At 38.4% G+C, this 21,411-nt stretch overlaps 1 protein-coding gene across 6 annotated transcripts in view; it reads right to left on the bottom strand.

The window, feature by feature from the left end:
• RNF17 (ring finger protein 17) overlaps positions 1 to 21,411 on the bottom strand; it is a 66,351-nt gene that overhangs the window by 19,151 nt on the left and 25,789 nt on the right. For all 6 annotated transcript variants that reach the window (XM_088140648.1, XM_088140649.1, XM_088140650.1 and 3 more), the window contains 15 exons: positions 19,529 to 19,667; positions 17,567 to 17,726; positions 15,869 to 15,984; positions 15,304 to 15,424; positions 13,749 to 13,869; positions 13,298 to 13,522; positions 12,707 to 12,857; positions 11,564 to 11,682; positions 9,280 to 9,370; positions 7,754 to 7,863; positions 7,227 to 7,516; positions 5,197 to 5,360; positions 4,557 to 4,676; positions 2,695 to 2,775; positions 90 to 218 (listed from right to left, as the gene is read on the bottom strand). In XM_088140648.1, the coding sequence (XP_087996774.1) occupies positions 90 to 218; positions 2,695 to 2,775; positions 4,557 to 4,676; positions 5,197 to 5,360; positions 7,227 to 7,516; positions 7,754 to 7,863; positions 9,280 to 9,370; positions 11,564 to 11,682; positions 12,707 to 12,857; positions 13,298 to 13,522; positions 13,749 to 13,869; positions 15,304 to 15,424; positions 15,869 to 15,984; positions 17,567 to 17,726; positions 19,529 to 19,667 (2,137 nt within the window). The remainder of the gene's footprint in view (positions 1 to 89; positions 219 to 2,694; positions 2,776 to 4,556; positions 4,677 to 5,196; positions 5,361 to 7,226; positions 7,517 to 7,753; positions 7,864 to 9,279; positions 9,371 to 11,563; positions 11,683 to 12,706; positions 12,858 to 13,297; positions 13,523 to 13,748; positions 13,870 to 15,303; positions 15,425 to 15,868; positions 15,985 to 17,566; positions 17,727 to 19,528; positions 19,668 to 21,411) is intronic.

Below are 21,411 nucleotides of genomic sequence, written 5' to 3'. Positions count from 1 at the left end.
AGCTCTATGCTTGATAGCACTATATCTGGACAAATAACTTCCTTCAGTATGAAATATTTGAGTTAATGCTTGAAAGAAAAAAAGATTACCCATTTTGATACAGAATCACCATCTTCTTCGGTAATACAATGTTTATGGAATGCCATGAAATAAGATAGTGACATCCCCGCAAAACAGACTTTGACAGACACATTCCCACAAGGGGTATCTGACTGCTCCTGTTGGAAGATAACAAATTTGTTACTATCAACCCATCTGCTACTATGTAAGCTCTAAAAACAAGCATGTGCAACCCTTCTTAAGACCAAAAGCTTGTAGTAATTTGAGATACCTGCTATAATGTTCACACATGACAAAATGTATCATCAACCCCAAAACAAATTACTTTGTTAAACAAGCACATTCCATATTTACATGATGTGGCAGTGCAACTTTGGGAACCCTAGAGGAAACAGACTATTTAAACTCTTGGTAGTCTTATTTCAGGCCAGGGTACGTCCAAAAAACTGCACTGGTTGTACTTGTAGATGACCTTTGGAGAGGCTAGGATCAGGGGAGTACAACCTTCCTGGTCATCTTTGAACAGCTTTCAATACCAACAACCATGATATCCTTCTGGACTAACTCTACAGGATCAGAGTGAGGAGCAGTGTTTTTCAGTTCCATCAGTGCTGGTGGGGGAAGTGAGATCTCCCCTGACACCTCTACTGTGTAGAGTGCCTCAGGGCTTTTTACTCTCGGCCTGAGTCAGTATCAACAGTATGCCAATGATACCAGTTATGCATCTTGGCCCTGGGCCAAACAGGTAATAAGGTAGAAGTGTTAACCCAGTCTCTGAAGGGGCTGAATCAGGAGGAACAGACTCAGACTGAATCCCTCCAAGATGGAGTGCTTTGACTGTGGACCAAATGATTCCAGGGTTGTGCTTTCTTTGTTTCTAGATGGGATTGTGCTCCACTCGCAGGTGGTGTGCAATCTGGGAGTCCTACTGGACTTGTAGTTTAGTGTAGTGTAGCCTAATGAGCAGATAGTGGTATGGCCAGAATGGATTTTGTACAGATACATCTTGTGCACCAACTGCAACCATTCCTGGATTGGGAGACACTACTCAAGGTCATTCATACCTTACTCACCTCTGGCTTGTATTACTGTAATATGCTCTACATACGGCTGCCCTTGAAAAGATTTGAAAGCTGGTACAGAATGCAGTGGTCCAGGCAGTGATGGGTTTATCCTGATGTACTGGGTGACCCTACTGCTCCAGAAGCTGCATTAGCTACCAGTCAGCTTCTGGGTGCAATTCAAGGTGCTGGTTGTCATCCTTAAGGCCCCATGTCGTTCTGTGCTAGGTCATTTGTTGAACTCATCAAGAAAATTGGATGGGCAGATGCGTTCTCTTCTCACTCTTTTCTTTTTACTCAAGAGACTGCATCTGCCCATCCAATCCAGTTGAATAAGGTCAACTGTGAGACTAGGCTGAAGCTGCCATAACCTAAAGATGAAGCAGGCACGTAAGCAGAGAGGACAAAAGCCAGGAAACTTATCTATGAGATCCCTTCAGGGAGGTAGATAAGAAGGAAGCAAGTCGTTAAGGAAAATAAAGGACCTGAACCAGAAAAAGGAAGTTGGGCCTGAGCACATGGAAACCCTCACCCCAATCCCATCAACTTGCAAATCAACCCAGCAAGGACTTTGGGGGATAAAAGGGGTCCCAAAGCCTGTCCACTCGGAGTTGGCTGAGTCATCTGAGTCACCTTTGGATCCAGACTTGGCGGCTTCCGGCTTCCGGCCCTCTAGCTAGTGCCTGGCAGCCTAGTTGGGAAGGACGGGGGTAAGTGTGGGTGAGCGCATGTGTGTGTGTATGAGAAAGAGCAAATGTACCTTGCAACCAGTAAAGTTTTGCTGTTACTTTAAATTCACTGGGTCTCCATGTATTACAAAGAACCTCTTGTGCCTCAGTGTTCAGTTGGAAGTGATTTGTGTGTATCCCTAATTATTTCCCAGCTGTTGACCAGGGCTGTGTGTCTGTCTTCTCCAGCTGCACCTATCTGGAAAACCCAGGAAGAAAGCAAGGGGGGCTGACAAGATCCGTGTACCTCAACAGGCTGTGAGTGTGTGAGAGAGTGACCATAAGCCGAACCTGGGAGCAGCGTGTGTAACACAACTCCCTCCAAGTCTTGTCTATATGAAAATGCCATCTTACGAAACCTTAAAAGTGGGCATTTTTGACTGCTGCTTCGGAACTCCCTCTCTAGGAGATCTGGTCTGCTCTTTCCATATTGGGTTTCAGGATATAAATTAAAATTGTCAAGTGTAGAAAAAGGCATGATGTGATTGACACCTTGAACTTTTATTTATATGAGGAAATTTATATTCCCCCCATCTTACCCAGTAACTCTGAGGCCTAACAGTAATACAAATTAATCCAAAATATAATAGAAAAACAATAACCAATTAAAAGCATAGTTGAGGCCCCCTTACAAAAGTCTCTCACAATATGAAAACAAAGCATGTCCTGTCCCAGCAGCTCAGGAAACAGCCAGGTTTCCAGGGCCTTTCAGAATAATAGCAAGGTCCAGGCCATCCAAATCTCCAGGGGGTTATTTTTGTTTTTACTTTAAGCCCCCCAGAGCCTTTGGTAATGGGTGGCATATGAATGAAAGAATGAATAAAGGATATAGTGTTTAGACATACCATTATATGTATTTTAACAGGTCTTTTTGTAAGTAGTTCTTGAAGCAGTTCAACTGCATCCTGCTGCCAAATGTTGCCGACCTAAATTATCAGAGAGGAACAATACACCAATCAATTATCAGCTATGAAAAACCATTGATCCAAAACTTCCATTCACAAGACTAGCTAATCTGGAGAAAGAATTGTCAAGAGGCAGAAAATGATCAAGTTCTAGCCCACTCAAAACCAGAAGCACAACTGCACTTTTTTCATTACATACCAAGATGTTTTAAGCCAAAGGTCAGCCCTGTACTTATGAATCTGAGCCCTGACTGTTGTGATCTTACTTTTTCTTCTAAAGAAGAACTGTCAAGCATGTTATGAGCTACTGGGTTGGCCAAAATGGTCCCACAGAATATCTTCTATTCCAATTGTTATCTCTTAAGGCTTCTATCGATTAGCATAAGTAGACTGAGGTAACAGTCTTTAAGACTTGAAAAAGGCAGTGGAGAGTTGCTAATAATTCTGATCATGTGTTTCAGTTGGTGCTAGGATGGCTCAAGAAGGCAAATATAGGAAAACAACTTTTGGAGCCAGTTGGAGTTTCAAAGCACTGCCATGGATGCTATCACAAAATGGCTCCTACAGGTTATGGTTAGTTACGAAGTACCTAAGTGAAATACAGAAATGAAAAACTTTTGAGGCTACATAGTAATAGCTTACCAAGAGATAGAAGTAGAATCTGGCCCTCAAAATACAAAGTTTTAATTCTTTTCTTCAGTAACATCTCCGCATTCACATCATTATTTTTCATTCCACCACCTCAGCATATCAATTGTTTTTTCACACAAGCATAATTCATCAAAGAGCCAAGGCATCCATACTTCTTCCCTGCTTCTCCTGTTATAGATCACTCTACTTGAGCCCTAATCTCTGTGCTTCTTCTCCTCCCAGATCAAAACCCATCTCTCTCCACTGAACTCTTGGTTTCGGTTTCCTTCTCTCAATCATATCTCCCCTTTCCTCACAATAAAATCATGTCCTTTCCTTATTTTTGTGTACTGTATGTTGTAGGGACTGCTATAAACAAAGCACTGCCTTTCAGCTATACTTTACTTCATTAGAAAATCTCTGGTTCCACACAAGGCATTCAAGGGAATCAAGACTGGAGGTAGCTCTTTGCAGTCTTATAGAAGTACTCTGGTCACTTAATAGAATTAAAAAACAACCACCCACAGATAATATTAAAACACTCCATATACACAGAGGGAAACATGCACAAGAGTGCTACTTTCACTGTATATGTGACAGGCCAGGAGATTTAATATTCTTCACTTTACTAGACAGACAATGGGAGACAGCAACAGTATCTGCATATGCAGCAAGAAGCAATTTGTTCTGGAACTAGAAGGAAAAAGAAGGAAACAACAACTAGTACTCCGCACTGCCCTAGAAATAAGCTGGGGGCCAGGAAAATGCTGGACTGCTAGCACTGAACACTTTCATCTAGCTTTCATCAGCTAGTATGCAGGTAAAGCCTACCACTTTCCAGTAATTTACTTCTACGGAAACTGAGCCCTGGAAAGTCTTAGAATTCCTGAAACATTTTATCACTCTAAAATGTCTAACAGTTGTTTCAAACTGAAAAGGTAAGAAAGATGATCTGCCCAATCTTGCAGATCAGAGGCATGAAGTACAATATTGATGCAATTACATTGCGTCGTTTGGGTAAATGATTTGTACATTTTCATATACTGCTTTGTGAAAGACCTTTCTACAATTTACTAAAAATATAATTTTCTTTTTTATTACTTGTCCTAGATTGAAAGGTACACATTTTTCAATTGCCGGGCACTGTGTTCAGAACATAATATCTAACTCACTGGTACAGTTTTATAGAGCTGACATGGTATGGAAAATGGAGGTATATCAGCATACAAAATAGTGGGGTACAGATGGCACTGAGGAATTTTCTCAATATATCCATAGTCCACGTAATGTACCTATGAAAGAAACAATGTGCAAGAAAAAGTACATCAGTATTTACATTTTCATGATGTTGTTCTTTTTGAAAAGCATGCCAGTAAACATGCAAAAGAGCTGCCCAACCCATTTCTTGTCGTATGGTTTGGGAAAGTAGAAGTCACACAACAACTGGTTCACATTTGATGCCAAGCCAAGATTTGTTCAGTTGAACTAGTTTTTAAACTGGGCAACAATTGATAGTTTGGCATTTTTCTGCATCATGCTTCACCCTTTCAGCAATTTGAATGTAAGGCAAGAGGCACTAAAAAAATAATGCTTCTTAAAAATGTGTTCACCTTGTAAAGTTAACCTATTGTTGAATATCCCTCAGATAAGATAGCAGAAATCCCATATTTTCAAGCATCGTACTCCCTGTGCAGTCCTCAAAGGAACATACCTTTATAACATCACCTTCATTTTAACAGAACAAAAGAAAAAAAACACCAGTGGCAGTCATAGGTAAAAAACCAGAGTGTTTCTTAAAACCGTCAATCTTACCCTGATAACGCCAGCGCCAACATCTTTAATTTCACCTCGGTACCACATTGTATCAGCTGCTCTTACAACACAAGCTTCTCCACTTTTCCAGCTGTAGGGTTCCAGAAGGCCTAAACATTTGACGTTATCTTGTATATTACTCATTAACTTGTTTAGATTTTGCTCTAAGAAAAAAATCCAAGCAAGTGGTCTTAAAGTTACTGTCACTTTTAACAATTTCTTTTTTAAAAATATTTCTTATCGTTAAGATAATGCAATACAAAAGGAAAAAGAAAAAAAAGGATACAACCCCCCAACTATGAATAAAAAGCATTGTGGAAAAACTTTCTAGTGACACATCGTCCCCTTCCCTTCATGTCCCCAGCTGCTAACTGCAATTTAAATATGTCTGCTTTACACTGAACATTAAGGATTGTTGCTAGTTTCTTTTTAAATGCTTTCATCTGTTATTTTTAATTGGTCTCATAACTTTTTTTCTAGAAATCATATTCGAAATGCATGAATTTGCCTTGCTGTGTGTAAAGTCTTGTATGTAAGGGAGCCAGCCATTCCTGCTTCAATTTGACTCAACTCCTATTATGGATGTATACTATCAATTTTGCCGTTGCTGCATATTCTCCAATTTTGGTCTCTCAATCTGATTATCACTGGCAACGTTCCTTTTTTCCAGTATAGGCAGTTGCCAGTTTAAGAACGAGTTCCATCCCCAAGTCTGTCTTTAAGTCGAATTTATATGTAAGCCGGAACAGTATTATTGTATAATACTTTATAAGTAGTATTGTGTAATTAACTCGAACCATTGTGTATTTAACCTGAATTTTGCTACAATAGGCTCCGTTCCTAACTGTGAGTCATCTGTAACCTGGGCGTTCTTAACCTGGGTTACCTGTACTTTTAACAACTCAGTACATAACTGCAAATATTTTACTGCTAAAACATAACATATGCATATATGAACAAAATAGTCTAGTTTTCTAGAAGACTCTGTGCTGCATGGGCAGCAAAGAATCCAGCACAGGCTTATGTGCTACAGAAAGAACAGCAGCAATCCAGAAATATCCAGATACTGCTAGTCACAATATCTATTTTTACACCTAATTTATCGCTACCATGACAAATATATTTGCATACTTCTGATTATATGCGAGGTAGAGATAAAGCAACATACATATGTTCAGAATTTCAGGTAACAAACATTGTATTTTTGCCCAGGCCTTTGGCAAGGGTGACTGAAACCCGCTTTAGATTGTGGGGGTTGTTTTTTCTTTGTTTCCATCCAGTTTCGTCATTTCTGCCATTTTTATTCTTGTTTGTTTCCTTGTTTTTAACAATTTGTAAACCACCCAGAGTCGCTGCAAGTTGGGTGGCATATAAATTTAATTTATTATTGTTATTGATGTTATTATTATTGAGAACACTTTCTGAAGTATCAGTGAATTCAGGGACCACTGAATTCAACAGGAACTCAGCAAGCATGAACAGCAGAACAAAAATAAACAGCCTTTTTCTACACTCAAATAAATGAAAAATAGAGGCTATGTAGGTGTGCAAGTCAATACTTCTCACAATAAGTCTTTGAAGCCAGACACTTGTAAATATTCTTTACATGTTTGGTATGAGAATCTCTCCAAACATTTTTTAAAAATCCAGCCATGTACAGTTGAATGATTGATCAGGGTTACTGTAAATCAATGCCTCTACTCTAATTACAGAGAGACAGTCTGACCTAGTGCTTAAAGTACTGGATTAAAAGCTGAAAATCCACGAGTTCTAATCCTGCCTTTGGCACAGAAGCCAGCTGGGAGACCTTGGGTTAGTCACTGTCTCTTTCCATCCTAAAAAGGTTCTGGGAAGCTACTTCGAAAACGTTGTAAAGAAAACTGCAGAGACTTGTCTCTGTTGTCATGAAGAGTCAGGTTTGACTTGATGGACCATAACAGCACCTATTACATCTATATATATTTCTCTGAAATGGCTTACTCAATTATATAGCACCTATCGTAATTGCAGAAATGCATTTTTTGTTTTACCTTGTGACTTGGGAATCACATAAATTGTTCCATTATCTGAAACACAGCTAACTGTAGCACTGAAGCAATCCGAGCTAGGGAGAGCTGGTGGTTTATAGGCCTCAACCATTAGAGGCTCAGCCACAGAAATTCCCAGTTCTTGCTGTTTACTGTCAATATCTGAAGGATCAACATGCTTTTCTATCTTAGAAAGACTTGGTGCTCTTTTTTTTTCTGATAGCAGCTGGTTTATGTCCACATTCTTTTGTAGTTTATCAGAGGAAGCTGGATTTGAACCAATTTTAGGTGCTCTAATTAGGATTCAACAGAACATATGTCAGCAAATTTTAAAAAATCAAATACATTTATTTCCCTTAAACATTGTACCTTCTTAAGTTAGACTATACACTTTTCTGTTGGTTTATAATTGTGTGAATTACAGATAAAATTAAAGCATTAATTTTTATGAAATACAAGAAAATAACTTCTACTTTAAATACACTGAAAACTAATAACCACCATTCACTTCATTTTTTAAAAATACATACCTTCTTTTTCTAAGTGCTAAGCCTTCTTTAATCATGAATTCTGAAATGTCAGTACAGTGCCCTCCATCTTTGCAAAATATCTTCACAGGTAAAGGTGACAAGTTAGTATCCTGGGGCAAATTAAGAATGTTTAGGGGTAAACATCAATTATTCATTGAAAAAGAAAATGTGCAGATACCCAATTTCCAGACATACTTCATCAACAGACTGACAAAATCTAGGTAGCTATTCTGGAGTTTGTGGCAACTCGGCCTGTAACACAGAGCTAAAAAAAACACAGTACTAAAAAAAAAATGCAAGCTTTTTTAAAAAACGTTTTAACGGAATAATGATCTTATAAGTCCTAGGATAGTAAATATAAGAAATTGAGAATGTAAATGAAAAGAAAATATTTTCATTTTAAGATGTTTCCATTCATCAACAAGTAAGATTCAAACCAGAAATGTGCAACCTGAGAAGCTAAGGCCACCTTCTGCTCCTAGAAATGTGGATGCCTACACAGCTTCTCCAAATGCTGCTGACAAACTGAATTTTTTGGTATGGTGGATGGGGAAACAAATATGTGGGAAATAATCATATTAATAATACTGAATTAACTTAGATAAATCAATTTTTCCCGGGTTTGCTCACATTTTGGAGCACAGTACTTGGCATACTGTTTAAAAGCAAAGTGCAGAACTTGGCTCAAATAAACCCTCATTTAAACCGTCTTAAATAGAGTTACAGCACTTTGAAGTTTACAATATTATCTTCTAATCTCAAACAGTTTGTGTTCTCAGCAGGGAATCCTGACAGATCACCAAAATATCATGGGCATTACCTAAAGAGTATCATTGCTTGGAAACAAAACTAGCCTAAATGTTGCTCTTGCTGAATAAATGCCAAATACAGTAAAATCTTGATTTACAGAAAACCTGGGGGGAAGAGTTGTCTATTAAATCTGAATTGATAAAATTGAGATAACTCTTTATATTTACATAACTGATCTCCTCTGAGCAATTTACATTACCTGCATAGTTAAGTCATTATACAAATGACACAATTACACAAATGACATAAGCTGATATAAATTATGTAAACTGCATTATTTCTGGACTGTTTCAGAAACAGTGGATTTTGTTTTATAAATTATGAATTTAATGTAAAAAAAAAGGTCTGCCAATAAATCAACTGTTCTTTCGAGTTGATTGAGAGCCTATCACATTTCTGGGAGGACAGGGGAGAGGAGATCTATACAGCCAAAGGAACCTCTGACTTATGCTTTGCTCCTATCAAGTCAAAGTACTATCAAAGTGTACACAGAATTATCTTCATTTAAAATGAATGCATGGATGATTTGTCATTTTCTCTTTGTCCTGATCAGAAACAGGTATGGGATAAAAAGTAACATAACAAATCCCAATCCAGCTAAAATCTGCATAGCATCCAATATGTAGTATCACATGATAATATCTTATACTTTTAGTTGAATAATGGTCCCTGAAAGAAAATCTACACTAAATAATTGGAGGTTTGCCAGTACAAACCTGTATTATTAAGTTGACAACAGCTCCAGTTAAGTAAGATGTGAGAACATCACAAGCAGTTGCCGTCCACTGTTCAGTCCCACCGGCTGGTCTAGAATGAGAAGTTGTGGACCGAAGGAGAATATTGTTATGCAGCTAGTCCTTGATTAACAACCATTCATTCAGACACTGTTCAAAGTTATGGCAGCTTTGAACAAATGGCACTTATGCTCAGTCCCTGAAGTTATGTTGTGTGCAGATTTTGTCACATGATCAAAATTCAGGTGCCAGGCAGCCCACCTACACTTACGACTGCAGGGGTGCTTCAACTCCCTCCCCATCTTCCCTCCCCCGCCCTTTTGGCCGCCCTGCACAGTGGCACTCCTCGGTGGTGGTGGTAGTGGGAGCGCTGGGGCTGAAGTAGAGGTGAGGAAGTGGGAGGAAGAAGGAGGTGGTCAGTTATTGTGATGGACTGGAATGGTGGGAGGGGAGTAAAGAATGTGCTCTCATCTCTAGAGGAGCGAGGAAGAGGTAAGCAGAGGAGACTGGCACCTCCCTAAGAAATTCCATAGAACAGCAAGCAGCTCAGCAACTGTTGCGAGATCACTTAGCAAGGGCGAAAGAGGCGTACAAGAGGAATGTTGATACCCGCAGGCAGGTAGATCCATTGATTTCAGTGGGGGACAAAGTATGGTTATCTACTAAGTTTTTAGTTTCCAACAGACCATCCAGAAAATTGAATGACTGGTTCGTTGGACCATACAAAGTCTTGCAGAAGGTGAATAACTTAGCATTTCAATTGCAGCTGCCCTCATCTATGAAGGTTCATCCGGTTTTTTACCGCTCATTGTTAGTGAAAGAAGCTCCACCAAGTCCACTGAAAATGCACTCTTCCCCACCCCCTCCAGTTGTGGTTGAAGGGGAAGAGGAATATGAGGTGGAGACAATTTTGGACTCTCGCAGGAGAGGAAAAGGAATTCAATATTTGGTTCACTGGAAGGGTTACCCTGAAGCAGACCGTTCTTGGGAAAATGCAAAGAATGTTCATGCCCGGAGCTGGTCATTGACTTCCATAGGCGTTTCCCTAGCAAGCCAAGCCTCGAGCGCTGCCTGGAACATTAGCAGTTAATCAGCAAGGAGGAGGAGGGGGCAGCACGCTGGAGGAAGGTGGGGAATGTGGGGGAGGAGCAGACTCGAGCTGACAGCCCACAGCCTTCTACTTCAGGTTGGCAGATGGTAGGAGGGAGGGGGGCTAATTCTACTAATGTTGTAGATGTTTTTCAGGAACCAGCGGAAGAATGTATGGAGGAGGCAGCAGGTGCTGTGAGACCATCCTCTCCTGACATGTCATCTCTCCCGCCTTTGCCAAGTTCTGCTGAGAACTCCGAGGGGGAGGATGAAGGTGGAGGGAGGGGTGATGTGATGGACTGGAATGGTGGGAGGGGAGTAAAGAATGTGCTCTCATCTCCAGAGGAGCGAGGAAGAGATAAGCGGAGGAGACTGGCACCTCCCTAAGAAATTCCATCGGTGTGAACTGACTGAGCCTGGGAACTGGTTTTCATTCTGGGAAGATTCTTGTTAATGGGTTGTAGCTAATAAACCTTGCTGGATTGATTCTGCATGGTCTCCTGGAGTTCCTTGGGCTAGGCCTGACAGCTATGGACAGCATGGCCAGTAGAGTGCAGGGTGGCAGTGGCAGCTGGGGCTTTGCACTGTGGCGGCTGGCCGTGGCACAGGACTTGAGGCGGCACTCCTCAGCAGCAGGCAGTAGTGGCTAAAGTACAGGCCTGGGGCAGCAGCTGGCTGAGACTGCTGAAGGCCCTGGGCCTCTACCTCAGCCCCAGTGCCGCTGCCACCAAGGAGTACCACTATGCAGGACAGCCAAAAGAGCAGAGATGGGGGGGAGATAACCAGGTTGGGGGGAATTCAAGAGCAGGCAGTCCCTTACCTTACTGAGGCTCAGGGCTGGGAGGGACCAAGCCGGGAATGGCTTGGATTGGGTGGGTCCTTGCCTAACAACCGGTGAGATGAGGTTACAGCAACGGGGACTGCCAGGATTGCCATTGCCAAGCGATGTGGTGGTCACATGACGTCGCACTTTACAATCACACCACTTAGCAATGGAAATTCTGGTCCCAATTGCCATTGTTAACCAAGGACTACCTGTAGTATACTTCAGAAAATGGGATCTTATCATACAGAATTCACCTCTGCAGGCAGATTTTTATTTTATGTTTTGTTTTGCCATAATATACATAGGCTTGTAGTAGTTTACTACAGTAAGTAATCATGGATATATTATTACCTTATATCTGTTAATGAACACTCTACTGCAAGCGGTCTGATAGTCTTCAGATTCTGTTCAAGTTCTCTTAAATATGTAATATCCATAGTTTTGACTATGCCTAAATCAATAAGGAATAACTGCGAAAGAAACATTTAACAAAAATTTAGGTAATGTGACTTCTCAGTTGTTCACTAATTCTGAATGTCTTTGAGAACTAACTAGTTCGTTTTTTGATTATCTAGATGTGAGTAGAACCCCACCATGATTCTCTGCAACACTGCAATAACATATGGCTACTAGCTTAAAATAAACAGCACATTAATAAGTCAGACTTTATCTACATTAGAGAATATTTCTTATTACTTTGGTTTCTTTTAATTTCTAATTTTTAAAGCTGACTTTTCACATTTTTACAAAAAGACCAGCCAAGACCCAAGACAGGAAAACATACAGAATCTGATTATTTAGGTATCTATTTTAATTTCAACTTTCAGATGTTTTACAGCCAAAATGAAGAGTTCTGTGACAACTTAAAGACAATGTGCTGCCTAGAGTCATGTATGTGAGATGGGTGGCCATATAAATAAATCAATCAAACAATTCTTGTGGCATGAATTTTCATACACAGTTTAAACTATGTAAATCACCCAAATTTATTATACCCTTGGATTTTATTCTTTTTCAAGATTCACAAAGAAACCAGATTTCTGGCATACAGAATTCTTCATTCAGAGCTTTCTATGTCGAACAGTTTTACAACTGAGTAAAGGTCATCAACAAGAAAGGAGAAAGGGGTATCTGCTACATTCTATTTATAGTATTTTCTAAGTTCCAGCTGTTCTATAAACTAATGTCTCATTCACATTAAACCACAATTTGGTTTGTTTGACTCTGACTTAGCATGTTGCAGCTACTGGAGATTGCGAAGCAAGGTTTATTGACTTGTGTGATATCAGCCAATTTTGGTTTATTCAGCAAACAATAGTTAACAATGATCATTAGCCTTATCATTTTTCAGCTGCTTTGTTGTCTCAACAAATAGTTAACAAATTAAAATTAGACCAGTATGTAAATCTATAGTCAAAGGCACACTTATAGGTGAGTTTCTTCCAGTTACAAGGAACCTTTTTGCATCAGAAATAACTTTTTAAAATTATTTACCTCTACAACTTTTTCAGAAACAATCTTGAGGATCTGGCCTCTTTGCCACTGATTCTGATCACACATGTAAGCAGCACAATTCATATCAATTTCCCACTTAGCTGTTTTATTTTCTGGTTCAAAATAAGTAGCAACCATCTTTTCCTGTAACCTAAAGTTTTAAAAAGCGAATCACACCATCAAATCTAGATGTTCAAAACAATTCTAAAAGCTAATTTTGCAGATCTGTGCAGAAGTGTCAGGTTGTTAGTTCTTAGTATTGAAATACATTTTAGGAAATAATGTGGCACCCTCAGCTAGAAAGGGCATCGAATGATTAGGATGTTATTCATGTAAGACTAACACTGTTATAATCAAGGAAAACAGGCCTATGTTGTAAAATCTACATTCCTAAAGAACCAGTATTTATGCTGCATTTTGTTTCTGAATGTGGTCAGGGTACGCATTCCTTGGCGTCATTTCATTTAAAATCCCTGTCAATCATGACAAGCTAATCAGTTCTATCAAAACAAAAACAAAAACATGGCAGAGTGATTTAATCTTTATATTTTCATCAAAAATACATTCCGTGGCATCGCATTGCTCCCTTACCTCTTCAGAATTTTTTCTGATGACGTAAAATGCACAAATATCTTGCTAGGAGATACAACATGATTAATTTGCACTTGGAATTCTTTATTACACTCCAAAACCAAATCTTCCATCCATGGCAAGTCTTCATTCTCAAGTTTTAATAAAGATCTCTCTGTTTTGAATATATCCTCCAGAGAAGGATCCCATATTTCATTATATGATCTTGTAATCATTTTGGTATTACTATAAAAAGAAAATTGATTTCATTCACATTGGCGCTTACCTACTACCAATGCCAGAAAAAGAAAAGCTGAAATATGTGCAGAGACATTACTATTTGAAATAATCAAAATGCACACTTTGGAAATTATAAGCTTGCTCCAAGTTGCTAACTGGAGTGAGAAGTATGCTGACATACACACTCAGTGCAGTGGCTGTGACAACCTAGCAATACTGTAAGCATACTTACCTTGTTATGTAAGATGCTAAGCCATCTTGAACCAAAAGGCTGTTCACACTGCATGACAGCATTGGGGATACACATACACTTTCATAGAGCTCAACAGATAGTACATTGTCTTCTGATTTATCTACAAAGGGAGGAGATTAAATTCAGATCTGCTGAATGTTGGAAAAGGGATGTGTTGGTAACAAAATCTGACCTTAAAAGTAATGTTTTGAAATGCACCAAATATTTCTAAAGATCAAGTCCTTATAAAGTTTTTAAAAATCTAATAATACAACTATTCTGTATTCTAAATTAAGAACATGACTGGGTTTACATACTGCTCTATGCGTTTTGTTAGCAGTGATTTGTTGCTTAACATTGTGTGAAGCTACCCAATTGTGGCTTAAGTGAAAATACAGTTAATGCCCTAAAATCACCTAGCATCTTTTAAGGCTGAACCCAAAGTGGTTCCTACCAAATGAATTGAGATATTAAGTGAACTGGGTTATGAATACATTCTTCCTGCACTGCTGGTTAGACATATATGTTCATCTAACAGCTTCAATTAATCAAATGCTGTGAACCAGCAAGTAGCTTTACTTAGCAAGAAAAAGGAAATTATTATGGTAGAACTTATAAACCTCCTACAAGTATGATCTTCGTAAGACTATTAGGAAGAATTATCCATCTTAGGACACTCTCCTCTGAACAAGAATCAGAGTAAATAACTATTCTTTGATCAGTTAATAATTATTTGATATTATTCATCAAAGTATTTATTTATTTGAAAGTATTTTTAACTTGTCCCTGTGAATAACAGAACAAAAGCAGAAATATTTAAGAACATATGAAGACAGTTAAAAGATTATATAATCATTATTCCAATTATAATGCCTCAAATCAACAGAAGAGTGAAAGGATATTGGAATACAGGCAGTCCTCGTTTAGCGACTGTTTGCATTTACAACTATGATAAAAAGTAACTTTACGACCAATCCCCGCATTTACAACCTTTGCAGGTCTGTAAAGCCAAGGAAAGTTGAAGTAAGATCATAAGCACAGTTGCAGGTTGCTTTGCTTAACAACCAAGTTGCTAGTCCCAGTTGTGGTTGTTAAATGAGGACAACCTGTAACATTAACCTGCTTGCAGAATTCAAGAAGGGTTGGGGCAACCATATATTTGAGAGTATTCCATAGGGTGGGAACCATCATAGACAAGGTCTATCACCTCATGAGGAGAGGGAACCCTCCTCGGGCCTTCTCTAGATATCTTAAGTGTAGATTCAACTCTGAGCGGGCAGTGTCTCATTTACCTTGATGCTGTGGTATATATAGCTTTAAAGATAATAACCGGCACTTTGAATGGGGTCTGGAATTCTACTAATAACCAAGACAGTGACTTCAAAATTGGTAGTATTTTACAATGGCAATCTACAGTAGACACTGAGTTTTGCACCAAGGTGAAATGTCCAGGTTGTCTTCAAAATCAGCCCTACCTAAAGTTTGTTGCAGCAGTCAACTAAGTGGTGACCAGGACATGAGTTACTGTTGCCAGGGGAGATAGATGAATACTTACCAGTAACAAAGCAGAGCATACATTTGTCCTGAATCAGTTCTTCAAATCTGTCCTTTGATTGGGTAGTCCATTCACTAGCTCCTTTACATGGTTTAATATGTGCCAATTTGCACCTAATAGCCTAGGTTGCAAAATGTAGACTGTTTAACTGCGATGCCATTTTCATCAGAGCAACATATATAGGCATCCTAATAGTTTCCAATACAACAAAAGTTAGATTCACATGACTTAAACTTCTTCCTTGTACCATTAGGTGTTCCCAGACATGTTACTGGATTATGATATCCAAATTTTATACAACAGCAGCTCGGTCTGTTTATACAATGGGTTCTAGGTACAATCTATCAGAATGCTCAAGGAAAAGTCTTCTGAGGAAATCATATGGTTATTATATCTTGAGTATCACATTTCTGATTTATTTATTTAAATTCAAACTTATTTTAAAATAAACAAACATTGATATAATAAAAATGAATGCTAGTATTATGAAAGGAACTGTAAAAATTGTACAAGAAGGTCTTTTGGCAGTTTATCTGGGTTCTATAAAATAGATGGTTTAGCTTACCTTTGCTGGGAGAGCTAAAAACTCATCTTTTATTTTACGCATTTCTTTTATATTTATTTTAGCAGTATTACCAAAGTCAACATATTTAACTTCAACTTCCTGATGACCTGGTAATCCTTTGGAAAAAACATGAAATTAGAAAACATTGAGATCTTGAAGTTATTAAAAAAATTATGTTTATTTGAATGAAAAACAGTTGCAAAAAGTATGTTGGCATGTCATATTCTTTTCAGGTGTACGTCATCTCACTTCTTCAAAGTTAAATAAAAGAAAATGTCTCATGATCTGTGCTATAATTCTCTTCTTGATTTTAGTCAATATTAGAAAATCCAAGGAATCAGAAAGTCTGTTACATATTCTTTTTTATTATCAAAGAGCAGCATTTGTTAGCCTGTTTTTGAATGAACATTGTCCAAAATTATAAGATCTTGCATGAATTTAATATTTTTAAAAATATAACTGTCATTACAGAGATCCATATTAGCATACTGTGCTTCAGTGTTTGTCCTGAAAACCAAAACTTGAAACTACATTTTGACGAGGACAGAATATAAGCTGCAGTTTGTTTATTTTGAGGGCAACGACAAAGCATTGTTAACATAAACCAGAATATCAGGGCTCAAATCACTCAAGTTGGGAGCGAACATAAATCTGAGAAAAAGCATAGCAAGATTCACCACTGCTGCTTGTGAACAAACTTCATTGTACAGCTATTAAGCTAACTCTAAAAAAGTTATTAACCTACAAGTATTTTATGCTATCCACCATATATAGCTATTACCTATGTATTATTCAATTTATATCCTGTTTTACTTTGCTGAGAGCTTCCACATGGGAGTCACGCTTCTCAACAACAAACCTATAAAATAGGTTGGGCTAAAAAAAAAAAAAAAAAAAAAGACAGCGGTCCAAATAAATCCAATTATCTCCAAAGCTGAGAGGGGCTTGCACTGGTCTACTCTTTCAACATTGAACCCCTTAATTATTACGTCAGTTACAGTGGAACCTCAGTTTACGAACTTAATTCGTTCCATGACTCTGGTCACGACCCGAATTGGTCGTAACCCGAAGCAAATTTCCCCATAAGGTTCAATGTAATTAGCGTTAATCCGTTCTGGTGTGAGGACAGGGAGGTGGCTATTGCTTGGAGGGAGAGTCCCCCTCCCTATAACCACGTGTCAGGGGTGGAAAATGGCCATGGACCACGTGTCAGGGGCGGAAAAATGGCCGCAGACCACGTGTCGGGCGGAAAAATGGCTGCGGACGTGTCGGGCGGAAAAATGGCCGCGGACCACGTGTCAGGGGCGGAATATGGCCGCAGACCATGTGTCAGGGGCGGAAAAATGGCCTCGGACCATGTCACGGGAGGGAAAATGGCCGCGTATCCTGTTCGTACCCCGAGGCGGAGTTCGCAAACCGAAGCAAAATTTTGCGTCCGGAGCTAGTCGTAACCCGAAAAGTTCGTTAACAGAAGCGTTCGTAACCCGAGGTTCCACTGTACATGTTGCCCAGACAAGAACGTGGCTATTTATGCATCTATGACACTGTGTTAAAACAAATATATTATTGGACTACAATAAAGAAATCACAATATTGGATAGACAAAATATACTACGTTTCACTGGAAAAAGTTTTTGAACAGGAGAGGAGAGATCCATTAAAAAATAAACACAATAATTATGTATTCCAGATACTTACCAATTACCTGTGCTCTGTACCAAACTCCATCATCTTCAAATTTGGCTACACATGGTTGACCTTGGGTTGGACAAAGGATTTCCAAGCTGAATCCTACTTCATTTTTATACACTTCCTCAACTTTGCTTAGAAAAGCTGCAAATTCGGGACCCTGTTCTAACTACCATAATGAAAAAAAAATTAATTCCTTCATGCTAACATTTAGCACTAATATATTAATTTGCATAACCATACTCCTCATTTTCAGCTGAATTTGGTGGTAACTAATACCAAGAAAGGAGATTCAAGTCAGAGAAATATAAGGGTTAACCAAGATGCAACTGAGGCAATTACACTTGGCAACCAAACATCAACTTTCAAACTGAACCCCAAACAAAAGCCACTCGCTACTCCATATTTTGGCCTAATGGATGCTACTTCCCCTTCCAACTAATCTTTTTCTACATTATGTTTTATTTTTGCTTTCAATGGCTAGTTTCATTGTAGTGTGTTTTCATTGGGTGTCTATAACTCTGAAGGTCAAATGTGAACAAAACACATTTTGTGCTTTTCCCTCTTAACTACCCTTCAAGCCAAAGAAGTTCATAATTACATTTAAACCACCAAACAATAGCAAATTTTCTAAGCCATAGAAATTTGAATGATAAGAAAGAACGAATGAACTATGGCATGGAAATGGAACAGAGGGCTATATACATAAGAGGGAGAAGGAATCTCATAATCTGGAAATGCCCTTTTTAGACATTAACAAATCTCAAAAATGAAGAAAAACCTAAACAATGCCCCACCCTGAAACAGCTCATCATGCTTAATGAGCATAAGATGCCAACTATATTAGGAAGGAACACAAAAAGGATCTTCCCTGCAGCACCCTGGAGTTTTCACTAGGACCCAGTGCTGATCCAGAGCAGACCTCCAGCCCTGATCCCATTCATTTAAGAATAAAAATAAAGTTTTTCTTTGCTTTATCTTCATTTTTCACATTAATTGTCAGAGTTTACCAATAACACTTTTATTCTTGAACCTTGCCCACTTCAACTTGCAGCCTTGCTTATTTTGGGAATGGAACCAAAACATCCTGCTTAAAAGCCAGTGCAACCCTTGTGCTGACCCATGCTGTGCAGCCCTAGAATTTAAAATAGCCAATTATAAAATATAAACCATCTATTATTTGGGAGCAGGTAACAGCAATTAATAGACATTAGGACAGAGATGTGAAATCCAACCAAGTCACTTTTGTAAATATAAACTGCATGCCAGACACACACCATCCATATCCCCATGACTAGCTATGGGTCCCGTTCATGTGAAGAGATTTTGAATGACTATCTTTGGGTTCTGGCTTGTTTTCATTCATTTGTAAGTGGCTGTGGTTTGGGCAGCTCTGAAATGTATTTCTTTCAACACTGAATTTTTGCACTTTTTATTTTTAAGGTTTAAAAAGATTTTAATCCTTTATATTTTCTTTTTTAATAAAATATGATTTTGTTACATCCTGTGGGATTGATTTACCCTTCAAAGCACAACGAAGTGTCAGTTTCTCACAAAAAGCAAAATGGTGGCACTCAGAGAAGCATACAGAGTGAAACTATACAAATAGCCACATGGTATCTTTATCTTCTGGGCATTATGGAGCAGAAAAGTAATTCTGAAATTAAGAAGGTATTAAGAGAACAGCATTTCATTTTGCAACATGAGGGAAGGCAGAAGGCACAGCAGCCACTAAGAAATGTGTTTGAAAGATGTTTCTAGGAACCTTGTAAGAGATTTTAAAAAATCTTTTTTTATTGAGTACATATGCAACAAATAGCATGAAAAATAATCCTTATTTAATTTTATAAAGAACTCAATTTCCAGAAGCAATTTCCAGAAGAACTCAATTTCCCTTTCTATGATCCAAAACAAAGTACTGCAAAAAGTACTAACATGAACAAAAACATTAAAATGCTGAGTGATACTTACCAGCTGAATGTAGAAGTCACCAGGGCTATTAATGTAACTAACAACAATGGCAAATTCTGTATTTTTCTGTGGCATCACAGGTGGACAGTACTGCAGTGGTACATTATTTTCAAACTGATCAGAAATGTCAGTACAAAAGCTAATAAAGAGACCAGAATAAACTGTTAACTTGCAAGACAAAGCAGTCCGTAACTAATTTTTAAGTTACTGTTAGTAGTCCTGAACATGAAACACAATTAGCTCTCAGAACAAATTACTCAGTATATCCATTCACACTCTCCCTACATTTATTTTAACACAGTCACATACATCTTAATATATTCAAACCAGGGGCACTACGGAACACTATTTAATCTGTTACCTTACGTCAATTCCATCCTAAAAGGACAGAGGAAAAAACAAAGTACTCCCACATGACTTCTGGCTAAAATCTTATTCCAGAATTTGATCCAGAATGTAGGTTAAGTCACACTTCAATGTAGTCTATAAGTACACCCCTTTAACTTTTCCAGTGTAAGTTAATATCTATCATTGATTTCTATGGGAAAACTCAAAAGATGCTGTTAGGGATATTCTGCTAATAACATTGGCAACAGTGCTTGACCTCACTCCATTCAATAGAACTACAGGAAATAGCAATACATTTTCTTACATTCTCCTAACATCAGTATTAGAAGACACAGACCTTGTACGCTTCTTAGATATAGATGAAAACACTGTCTACCCCCTTCTCAAGGCAAACACCATGTTGAGCTGAGAAGTATCAAGCCTGATCCCAATTATAAATTGGAGGCAGGGACACAAGGAAACAGATTAAGGTACAATGCACAGCACACTCCATTCCTCCCCCCAAAAATAAACACATTTACCATTAGCAGAGTGGTGGTTAACTGTTTTGTTCTCCATGTCAAGCAAGTTTATGACTGGCAACTTCAGTCTAATTTTTGCAACATTAATAATTATCTACTGAGAATTAAAGAATTTTAAGATGTGAATGAGCCAACTAAAAAATGAAGTCCAAGTCCCTGCCCAATGCAGGTATCCAATGAAGCATAATTAACAGATGGTTGTCTATTTTTTGCCAGAATATATCAAGTGAGAGGAACACATTACTTCCTTTGCCAATTGAACTGATGTTACTCTCAGGAAGTTTTTCCTAACATTCAGCTGGAATCTATCCTCTGGAATTTGTTATTCTGTTCCTACACTCTGGAACAACACAGAACAGCCTTTTCCTTCTGTATGACATTTCCTCAGGTACTTATATAATGCTACCATATCCCCTCCGTTTAATATTCATCCTCCCAGTTGTCTCCTCAAAGGTTTATTTCCAGTCCCCTAGTCATCTTCACTGCTCTTTCTAGTTTGTCAACACTCTTAAAATATGGTGTCCAAAACAACAGGTCCTACAGATCCACCCAACTAATGCAGAATGTAGTACAACTGTAACTTCCAGTGATTTGAAAAGTATACTTCTGTCCAGTTCGATAACCATATCACACTAATGAGGATCCACTGACATCTTTCTATTACAGTTCATTATGCTCTTTTAAACTTGTTTCTAAACTATAAAGATAGTTTTGAATTGTTTTTGTACTAGCTAAAATATTAGCTATCCCACCTAGTTTTGCATCATGGGAAACTTGCCTAGCGTGTGTTTTACCTTTTCATCCAAATCATTATTTAAAATACTGAATGACTCTCAGGACCAAATGCATGGCATCCTACTTCAATTTTATGAGGAAGCTTTCATGACTATTTCTGAGAACAGTTTCAAAACAGCTATGGAGCCACCTAGTATAGGTGCCATCCACTTCTCATCTAACTACCTTTCTAATCAAAATGTCATGGGATATTGTCAAAAGTTTTGCTGAGATAAAGAT

This window comes from Python bivittatus, unplaced genomic scaffold (genome assembly GCF_059951505.1).
Source record: "Python bivittatus isolate LINGU-HERP-01145 unplaced genomic scaffold, Pbiv_v1 ctg000340_np1212, whole genome shotgun sequence".
NCBI lineage: Eukaryota > Metazoa > Chordata > Lepidosauria > Squamata > Pythonidae > Python > Python bivittatus.
The sequence above is the reverse complement of the archived record's forward strand: the minus strand, read 5'-3'. Positions and strand labels throughout refer to the sequence as shown.